At 47.1% G+C, this 10,271-nt stretch overlaps 1 protein-coding gene across 1 annotated transcript in view; it reads left to right on the top strand.

The window, feature by feature from the left end:
* The window catches only part of ANAPC1 (anaphase promoting complex subunit 1), a gene marked incomplete at its 5' end in the record, with an annotated part of 24,949 nt that continues 14,678 nt past the window's right edge, over positions 1–10,271 (top strand). The window contains 21 exons of the mRNA XM_031058279.1: positions 1–48; positions 802–963; positions 1,091–1,142; positions 1,696–1,805; positions 1,970–2,052; positions 2,873–2,946; positions 3,171–3,316; positions 3,945–4,165; positions 4,796–5,005; positions 5,290–5,385; positions 5,634–5,724; positions 5,814–5,879; positions 6,032–6,169; positions 6,501–6,641; positions 6,877–6,937; positions 7,225–7,412; positions 7,859–7,933; positions 8,063–8,328; positions 8,539–8,630; positions 8,926–9,074; positions 10,029–10,222. Coding sequence (XP_030914139.1) covers positions 1–48; positions 802–963; positions 1,091–1,142; positions 1,696–1,805; positions 1,970–2,052; positions 2,873–2,946; positions 3,171–3,316; positions 3,945–4,165; positions 4,796–5,005; positions 5,290–5,385; positions 5,634–5,724; positions 5,814–5,879; positions 6,032–6,169; positions 6,501–6,641; positions 6,877–6,937; positions 7,225–7,412; positions 7,859–7,933; positions 8,063–8,328; positions 8,539–8,630; positions 8,926–9,074; positions 10,029–10,222 — 2,663 coding nt within the window. The remainder of the gene's footprint in view (positions 49–801; positions 964–1,090; positions 1,143–1,695; positions 1,806–1,969; positions 2,053–2,872; positions 2,947–3,170; positions 3,317–3,944; positions 4,166–4,795; positions 5,006–5,289; positions 5,386–5,633; positions 5,725–5,813; positions 5,880–6,031; positions 6,170–6,500; positions 6,642–6,876; positions 6,938–7,224; positions 7,413–7,858; positions 7,934–8,062; positions 8,329–8,538; positions 8,631–8,925; positions 9,075–10,028; positions 10,223–10,271) is intronic.

The following is a 10,271-nucleotide window of genomic DNA, read 5'->3' as shown; positions in this document are numbered from 1 at the left end:
GGGCTCGTGGGCTCCCTCCGAGAGGTCACCATCCACGACCGGCACCGGGTACGGGCCTTGCTGAGCCGGGGGTTGGGAGGGAAGGGAACTTCAAGCCCGTCCGGTTCCCGCCCGCCGCCGTGGGCTGGGACAGCTTCCAGCAGAGCGGGTTGCTCCAAGCCTCCTCCAGGCTGGCCTGGACTTCCAGGGATGGGGCAGCCTGTGCCAGGGCCTCAGCACCCTCCCAGGGGAGAATTCCTTCCCAATGTCCCATCTAACCCTGCCCTCTGGCAGCAGGAAGCCATTTCCCCTTATCCTGTCAATCCAAGTCTCACTCCAGCTCTCTTGGAGCCCCTTTGGGCACTGGAAGGGGTTTTAAGGTCTCCTTGGAGGCTTCTTTGCTCCAGGTGAACATCCCAGCTCTGATGGAGATCAAGCTGAAGATTGGATCCATCCATAACCTGGCTCCTCTCTGAGATGGAGTTTAGGGAGTAAATCTCAAAACTCTACAAAGGGTCTCCCTTATCCATTCCTCCCTGATTTCCATCAAAATAAAGCTAAATGGATCCTGATTGTCCTTTACCGTGGAATGGCAGGGGTTTTTGGGTTGGAACAGATCTTATGGATCATCTCATTTCACCCCCTGCCATGATCAGGGACATCTTCCACTATCCCAGGGTGCTCCAAGCCCCATCCAGCCTGGCTTGGGCCACTTCCAGGGATGAAGCAGCCACAATTCTCTGTGCCAGCACTTTGTAACTGGCCAAACTCATCACACCCGTGGCTCTTGTGGCTTTCCCTTGACAAACCTCTGTTTTCCAGGAAAGCTGGCAGCTGAGGAAAGGCATCAGTGATGTTGGGGAGGAGGTGGACTATGACGAGGAGCTGTACGTGGCCAGCAACGTGGTCATCTGGAGCAAGGGCAGCAGAAGCCAGGCGTCCGCCGTGTACAAGGCATTCACTGTCGACAGCCCCGTCCTGCAGGTACAGAAATGTGGGAGAGGGGCACTGGGGGAACCCACAGACCCTTGCCAGACAGGGAACACAGGAAGGTGATGTTGTGTGGGAGCAGCTTGTTCTGGAGAACTAATGATGCTGTGTTGGGTTTCAGGCCTTGTGGTGTGACTTCACCATCCCCCAGGAAAAGTCGGAAAAAGCTGATGGTGAGTGTCCTGCTTCTTGTGCTGCTGGGCAGATGCTCAGAGCTCAGCTCCCTTGGCTTGGAATCATGGAATTGTTTAGGTTGGGAAAGCCCTCAGAGACCACCAAGTCCAGCTGTTGCCAAAACCACATCTCCAAGTGCCACATCCACGTGGCTTTTACAGCCCTGTGCCTGTGTCAGGGCTGGATACTCTTTTGGGGAAGAAATTTTCCCAGTATCCAACCTGAATCTCCCCTGGTGCAACTTGGGGCTGTTTCCTCTCATCCTGTCCCTTGTTCCCTGGAAGCAGAGCCTGACCCCCACCTGGCTGCACCCTCCTGTCAGGGAGTTGTGCAGAGCCAGAAGGTCTCCCCTGAGCCTTCTGTTCTCCAGGCTGAGCTTTCTCAGCCAGTCCTTGTTTTCCAGCCCCTTCCCAGCTCCATTTCCTTCTCTGGACACACTCCAGGAGCTCATTCACCACCACTTGAAATGTCAGAATTTTCTTTTTGAGTATAAGGGATGTCTGGAACAGAGTAAAGCTTCACAGTGTAATTGTTTTGCTCCTTCCTTTCCAGTGTCAGGCAGTGAGGAAACAGTGGAGAAATGTATCTGCATTTTGCAGAATTCCTGCATAAATGTGCACAGCATGGAGGGGAAGGATTACATCGCTGCTCTGCCTTTCCAGGTAATTTCTGCCATACTTTTTGTCCACAATTGGAACATTTCTGTCCACATTTGTGTTTCCCTGCTCTGCATAAAAACCCTGAACATCTTATTTTCCTATAAGACATCATCAACACAGCACATGGTTGATTTTTTATCCCACCATAAATCCATATTTTTTTATAGGTTGCAAATGTCTGGCCAACCAAATATGGGTTGCTATTTGAGCGCAGCAGTTCTTCCCATGAGGTGCCTCCAAGTCCACCCAGGTATGGGATGAGGAATTTGGGTGGTTTCCTGTTGGATAATCTAATAAGGAATGGTGGAGTTGGAGGGCAGTGGTGAAAGATCTGTGTGTTTCTGATAGGAAAAGGTAAAATTGGGTGGAAAAGGAGGAAGTTGTGTTTGACCCCTCCCTGGAAGTGTTCAAGGACAGCTTGGATGGGGCTTGGAGCAGCCTGGGATAGTGGAAGTGTCCCTGCCCATGGCAGGGGGTGGAATGGGATCATTTTAAGATCCCTTCCTACCCAAACCATTCTGGGATTTTATTGATGTGCTTCTTCCAGTCTTTTTATCCCATCCCAGTGACTCTGCTTGAGCACACTCAAAGCTGAGTGTTAAAAACTGTCTGGGAGTGCTGGTCCTGGGAATAGGATCTGGGAAGCACCAGCCTGATTCCATTGAGGTTTGTCCTAGGAATTGATTCCAGGCTGTCAGGGACAGCTGGGAGAGTCACTGAGGGATTGTTATCAAGACATTTTCTCTCAGTTGCAGGATCCCATTCCCTCATGAGTGGGGATCCCATTCCCTGATGAGTAGGGATCCCATTCCCTGTAGGCTGAGGCTCCCAGCCCCTGTGGAAGCCCTCTGTGGATCCCAAAGGAAGCAGTTGGACAATGCACTGATGAGCAGCTTTTATCCACTCTTTTGGGTTTTCCCCTGGGATTCTCTAGTCCTCAGAAGAGCTGGGATTAGAAATAGAGGTCCTGAAAAATTGAGTCTACTCAGTGAATCCAACAAGCTTTTCAAGATGGAATCTGTGTCCCTGCTGTCACATTCCAGGCTCTGATTTGTCTGGCTTTTCCCTAGGGAGCCTTTGCCGACGATGTTCAGCATGCTGCACCCCCTGGATGAGATCACCCCTCTGGTCTGGAAGTCTGGAGGTACATTGGATGTCACTGGAGTCCCTCGGGGTGGCAGCAAATCCCAGTGTGTCCCTGTATCAAAAAATTCAGGAAGAGTCACTTCCAAGGATGCAGTTAGAGTGGCTGCATGAACAGGGAAGCTGCCCAGGGGAGAAACCCAGATTGTGGAAGGAAGAGAGTGTGGGAAATGCTCGTGGTATTGTTGTGGGGCTGATCCTTTGGGATGCATCCCTGTTTTCCAGGAGTGTTTGGATCGTCCCGGGTGCAGTACGTGGCTGACCACACGCTGAGGATCGTGTTCCTCAGCGCTGACCCTTCCATTGTGATGACCTACGACACTGTGCAGAGCTTACACACAGTCTGGGCCCTCAGGAGAGTCAAGCCAGAGGTACACATTCCCTGGGGAGTGAAGATCCCTGGAAGACAGCTGTGTGCATTTCTGAGCCCTGATGTGTGTTAGGAATGCCTGGGATTTGGGATTTGTTTCATTTATAAGAGTAGGATATCTGGTGGGGCTGGTTCTTTTGGTTTTTTGGAAGTATTTTCCCATGGATTTGCCTGGAGCAGGGGGATCATGGGATGGTGATGGTCATGGATTATGTTATTAACATATTATTCCATACATTGGACCAGAAGGCTTAAGAAAAGTGGAAAGTAACTTAGTGCCATGGAAACTTTAATAGTGAAGATTGTGAGGCCCTGACAGAGTTCCCCAGAGAATCTGTGGCTGCTCCATTCCTGGAAGTGTTCCAGGTTGGACAGTGCTTGGGATAGGGGAGGGTGTTCCCATGGCAGAGGGTGGAACTGGCTGGGCATTAAGGTCTTTTCCAACCAAATCCTGTGATTTCTGCAAAAAAAAAACATGGGAGCAGTTTCTGTGGGAGTGGAAGAGCAGGGTTGATGGGATTAACTCAGTAGGCTGAGCATGAATTTGTAACACGTAACTGATGGGAAAAGCTGTTGGAAAAGCCTCTCCCTGGCTGTCCTTGCCCACATGCCATTGGTTTTCCTCCCAGGAGCAGAGCCTGGTGCTGAAATTCCCAGAGCAGGGGGGCACTCCCCAGCACATGGCCACCAGCAGCTCCCTGACCGCTCATCTCCGGAGCCTCTCCAAAGGAGACTCCCCTGGGGGCTCCCCTTTCCAGAACTACTCGTCCATCCACAGCCAGAGCAGATCCAGCTCCTCTCCCAACCTGCAATCCCGCTCTCCCACCATCTCCAACATGGCTGCTTTGAGGTGAGCACCCACAGCAAATCCCAAAGGATGGCACCTATGGAATACCATGGACACGTTTTGCTCTCTGGCTTTCCATCCAAAGCTCAGGTGCCTCTTGTGTTGCAGCACCTGAAATTTCCCTTGGAATGCCCTTCCTGTGCCATTATCCCAATAGTACAGGAGGGTGGTGCCTGTGCCAGAGCCAAGGAGGCTGCTCTGTCATGGATCAAGGAATGTGGGCAGGATGTTTGAGTCCCAGGAGTGTTTTGGGCTGGCTTCTCTAAAGAAATTAGAGGGAAGGGGATGGGAGGGATTTTTGATGGAATGGACCATCTGAAATCCTTTTGAAATCTCATCTGTTGGATTTGGATAGAGATGCCTGGAAAATAATTTGAGAATTGTTTTCCTGTGCTAGAAAACTAAAGGAAATCAACAGTGAGCTAGTTCCTGGTTTAGGGTTTGGTTGGGTTTTAAAGTCATTGGATGAGCTCTCTGGGATTCTCCCTGATTTTGAGAATCTACTTTTTGGCCATATCCAATGTCTCTGGTTCTATCCTAATTTTGAAGATCCACTTTTTGACTGCATCAATATTTGATTTTTCCGTGAGTTTGAAGATCCCCTTCTCATCCATATCCTGTCTCTGCCTGCAGCCGTTCCCATTCCCCAGCCCTGGGAGTCCATTCCTTCTCTGGAGTGCAGAGGTTCAACTTTTCCAGCAGTGCGCAGTCCCCAAGGAGACCCAGCGTTACCCATTCCCCAAATTCCATTTCCAACGACTCCTTCCTCGTGCCGGAGACGGAGCCGATCGTTCCTGAGCTCTGCATCGACCACCTGTGGACAGAAACAGTCCCAAGCATGAGGTCAGCTGGTTTTCTTGGGATGAGAGTTGGGAAGCAGCAATTAAAGTGAAATCACAGCTTATTTGAGAGGTTTTTCTGCAATTGGAGCCATCTTGGAGTCTTCATGGACTTGCACTTCCTGATTTTTTTTGGAAAATGATGCTCCCTAAGTGCCTGGCTCCCTTGCAGAGAGCTGAGCACTCGGACCAGTTTTCACTGGTGTATTATTCCAGGCTTTCTGAATGGTTTCATGGAGTCTCCAAAGCAAAGCAGGTTCTAACCTGGTCCTTCTGTCTCTTTTCCAGAGAGAAGAATTCCCAGGCATCCAAAGTGTTCATTTCCACTGACCTTTGTGGGCAGAAATTCCTGTGCTTTTTAGTGGAATCCCAGCTCCAGCTGAGGTGAGCATTCCTTGGGGACAGGTGAACCAGGAGAAGCACTCCAGAAATTCCTAGCTGGAAGTACATTAGGGGTTTTAATTAACTAGAAAATTAAAAATAAGTTGATTTCTTTTGGGCAAAGCAGGGAAAACAAAGAAGGAACCACAAAACCCACAAAAAATTCACTGCACTGTTGGAAGTCTGTGTTTTCTTTTTGTAACAACACCCAGGACAAACCTTTTATGTTTCCTGTTCTCCCTAATCCCTAGGTGTGTAAAATTCCAAGAGAGCAACGATAAATCACAGCTGATCTTTGGATCTGTCACCAATATTCCAGCAAAGGATGCAGCTCCAGTGGAGGTATTGTTACCTGTGGAATGTCCTTGTCACGCAGCTGGTGCCTCCTTAATTAAACACAAGGAGCTGAATGTGCTGCTTGATTATTCCAGGGAATTGACACACTGCTGGTTCTGGAAGGCAGTGGGAATCTGGTGCTTTATTCTGGAGTGGTTCGGGTAAGCGACACCTTTTCCATCCCTAATTTATGAACAGTGCTGGAAAGGGAGTTCTGAAGCATCCATGGTATTAATGGGACAACTAAATAATTTTTGTGTGGGTTATTTTTAGAGAAAAACTTAACTTTTTGTTTCCCTTTTCCACCAAAAAGGTGGGGAAGGTTTTTATTCCTGGGCTTCCTGCCCCATCCCTGACAATGTCCAACCCAATGCCTCGGCCAAGCACTCCCTTGGATAGCATCAGTACTCCATCCAAGCCTTTGAACAAGCACCTGGGGCCCCTGGAAGAGGTAACAAATAAGGAAATATTCCTTTTTTTGTAATGATCAGTGTTTTTTATCTTCTAAGGTGACTTTTGCAGTTGAATCTTTCCTTCTTGTTTTGTAAATCCTCTGAATAAACTGTGTTTAAAGAAGATTTCTGTGGTGCTGCCCTGTTTATTTATTTCTGTTTGCCATAAAACTTCCAAGGCGGGGATTGGAAAGATTTATAGTAATTTCCAAGATTCTTGTTAGTACTTCAAACCCCACAATTATAGCTGTTCTTTGCTCAGATCCACTTTAATTCTGAATTCCACTTCAATTTGAACTCTAAAATGGGCTCATTTTTCCCACTTTCCAGAGCGTGCTTTTGTCTCCAGTTCCGGAATTAAGGGATTCTTCCAAGCTCCACGACTCCCCCTACGTTGAGGACTGCACTTTCCAACAACTTGGGACTTTCATCCAAGCTCTGAGGGATCCTGTCCACAACAGAGTAACTTTAGTAGGTATTTCCTTGTCATTTGGGGCAGCACTTTTGATAACAAAGATTATTTCAAGAAAATTCCAAGATTTCCAGTGTTTCACAGAGCTGGCGCCTGAATTCCACATCTTAATGTAGCAGAAGCCAAGATTTGGGAATATCTTCACCCACTAAGGAGTTCTGAGTTGATAGAAAATTGTTCTGCCTGCACTTGATGCATTTCCTGATTTATTTCCACTTTTGTTGGGTTTTCCAGGAGCTCAGCAATAACACCATGGTTCGGATCAGTATTCCTGAAATTGCCACCTCGGAATTAGGTAGGTTTCCAAAGTTTTAGGTGGTTTTTGCTTTGCTTGGGGAAGGGCTGAGGTGCCAGTTCAGACATGGCTGGTTTCAGTAATGAGCAAAAAAAGGAGTCTTTTTCCTTATTTTTGTTCCAAATTGGAGGATTTATGCTCAACTCAAGGAAGAGCTGTTGGAGTTTTGTGGCTTTATTTAGAGTTGAAAGCAGGTCCAGCAAGAGGAACCTGTGGAGATTTCCACCACTGATGAAGCAAATCCCAGGAAACCAGAGCTGATGGATGATTTCCTTCTTTTCCAACAGTGAAAAGATGCCTGCAGGGGGTGAAAGCCATCCTGCCCAAGGAAACAGCTGTGCAGATGTTGGTGAAGTGGTACAACGCCTATAATGCCCCAGGAGGGCCCAGCTACCACTCAGAGTGGAATTTATTTGTCACCTGTCTCATGAACATGATGGGTTACAACACTGAGAGGCTCTGCTGGACACGGAATGTGAGCAAATCCATTCTTCACTTCTAATTTTCAGGCCTGTTTTACTCTGTCTTTATCATGAGATACATTTATAAGGTGCTTATTATAAAAATAAATGATGAAGATTTGATTCCAGCTCAACACCCAACACTGCTGTTTTAAATTTGGTTCGTCTCATCCATATTGAATCGATTCTGAGTTTAAACACAGGTCACAACTCAGATTGTTGTTCTCTAAAGAGGATTTTGGATTTCTGGAGTTTGTTCAGCAAATCCAGAAGTACCTCAAGCCACATCATGTCCTGCTTGGCTTGAGTTCAGATGTTGTGATTCACCTGGGAAACCTTGGTTCCAGAGAAATCACAAGAAACCCTGGTTCCTAAGAAATCACAAAGAAACCTCTTTATTTAATTTTTATTTTTCTATTTATTTCTTCTATTTTATTTCTTTTTCTGTAATTTGTTGCAGCTCGATTTTGAAGGATCACTCTCCCCAGTCATTGCTCCAAAGAAGGCAAGGCCATCAGAAACTGGGTCAGATGAGGTAAGAAATGTTATATTTGGATTGGTTTTTAGGGAAAAAATTCCTGTGTAACAGTGCTTTGGAATTACCTTTCTGGAAATTATGTTCACCATGGATTCTCTGTCTTTCTTTCCTGTTTCTTTGCTCTAGGACTGGGAATATCTCCTGAGCTCTGACTACCACAGGAATTTCGAGTCTCATCCCATTGCCAAAGCTCTGCGCCTGGACCCTCTGGAAGTTTCAGCTTCCAGGGATGACTTTTCCCAGAGCCTCAGTTTGGATTCCTCCACCCTCCTTTTCTCCCACATTCCTGCCATTTTCTTTGTTCTCCACCTCATCTACGAGGAGCTCAAACTGAACAGTCTGATGGGAGAAGGACTCCGCTCCCTCGTGGTTCTCCTGGTTCAGCTGGCCAGGTATTCCCACTGGAAAATGGTTTCTTTTGGTGGGATTGCCCAAATTGGAGCAAACTTGCCCTGTATTTGAAGGAAAGGAATATTTAAAACTTTTCCTATTTGTTCCATGGCTCCAAATTCTCCCACAGTAGCAGCAGCTGCCCAAAGGCGGCATCCAGGAGGTTGGAATGGTTTTTTCCCAGTCTGTGACTCCCCCATCTCTCATTCCAGGGATTTGAAACTGGAAGCTTACATGGATTATTACTACAGGGACTACCCAGCCCTTGTCAAAACCTCCAGGCAGACCTGCATAATTGACCAGGGTGAGTTTAAGCCTTTGGCTGTTCCGTGATACTTGGGTATTCCCTTTGTTTTTAACATTCCCCTCATTCTGGAGGACTATCCCCTGCTTATTCCTTTGAGATAAGTTTTCTTCCTTAAATAGATGCCTTGAGATTTCATTCCTGTCATAAAATCCCATCTGACAGGAGGGATCTGTAACATTTTGTGGGGAAATGCTGGATTTGTCTTGTTGAAGGAAATGCTGGAGGAGTTGGGAATGGTGAGGGATTCTTGTGCCTTTTCCCTGAGCTCATGGTCTTTGCTGTTCATCTTAAGTCCAAACAGGTTTCATGCTCCATCCCTCCTTTTTTTCTGCTGAGCCTCCAAGTATCTTCCAGTGGCTGAGTTCCTGCCTGAAGGGAGAGGGAGTGCAGCCTTATCCCTACTTACCAGGGATCTGTGAAAGGAGCAAACTGGTGGTACTGGTGAGTACTGGGGGACAGGGAATACAGGGAATGTGCCTTGTTCTGTCAGCACTGCCCTGTGGGCAGGGCTTGCTCCAGCTGCTGAATTTCCTGGGAGTGAAACATCCCTAAAGGAGGGTGAAATAACAGAGGGGTTCGTTTACTGGATGTATTGGAGCTGAGCAGCTTCACCACTTCTGTGGTTTTCTGTGGTTTGTGCAAAGTAATAATGGAACTTGGAATTATCTGTATTTTGGGAATGAGAATTCCCCATTTTTCTCCTTGGGCATGCCCCAAGATCAGTATTTAGTCCTGTGAGTGCTGATAGTATCTCCTGGTCAGCATCACTTCCTTACTCATTGATGAGAAAACCCTTCCAACTGGGAGCAGAGGTGTCAAGCCTGAGGTGCCTAAGGAGAAAAACAGGGAGAAAAAGCCAGGATCTATTTCCTCCTTTCTCTGCCTGATCTGCCCTTGCAGAGCTCAGAGTTAAAGATCTTCTTCATAAACCCCATAAAATCATTTTACCTGGATGTGATTTTTCCCAGCATTTTCAAAATATGGAGACTGATCCCTTGGATTTTGCTGGCTGGACCCAACAACTTTTCACTTAGAACCTTGACAAAATATCCAAGACGTGGAGGAGACCAAGTGGGAAATGTGTGTGTCCTGCAGTAGAAATGGAATGTGAGAAACACAAGAAGGATAACTGGGAACATGTTTTTCTGTTGGGAAGATATTTACCTTTTACCTCTGGAGCAATGAGGGAAAATTCAGTGCATTGTTTCAGGGTGGATTTTTTCCCCCCAAAATTTAAAGCTTTAAAGTTGTTGTTCAGTTGTTTCAGTCTCCTTTTCCCCACAATACACCTGCACCACTTCTGAGTTTGTATTCCAGTTACTTCCTGCCTGTTTTTCTGGGAAGCAAAGGAATATCAGCCCCAAAATGACTTTTTTGGTGTCTCTCCTCCCCCAGAGCGTGGCTTTGTACATCCTGGGGGATGAGAGTGCTGTGCTGAATGAAGCCTCCCATTATTTGTACAAGATCACATCAGGTAAGGATGCTTTAACTCCATCCTGGGAGTGCCTCGAGCTTGGAAAACATGGAATTAACACAGCCTTGTCTTTCCTAGGCCAGCGGAAGCAGCAGATGGAGCAGGATGACAGTCGGTATGGAAACTTTCTTGGTGTTGTTTTATTGAGTTTGTGACTTCCTGCT

This window comes from Geospiza fortis, unplaced genomic scaffold (genome assembly GCF_000277835.1).
Source record: "Geospiza fortis unplaced genomic scaffold, GeoFor_1.0 scaffold275, whole genome shotgun sequence".
Taxonomy (NCBI): domain Eukaryota; kingdom Metazoa; phylum Chordata; class Aves; order Passeriformes; family Thraupidae; genus Geospiza; species Geospiza fortis.
Note: the sequence above shows the minus strand (reverse complement) of the source record. Positions and strands in the feature narration are given on the sequence as shown.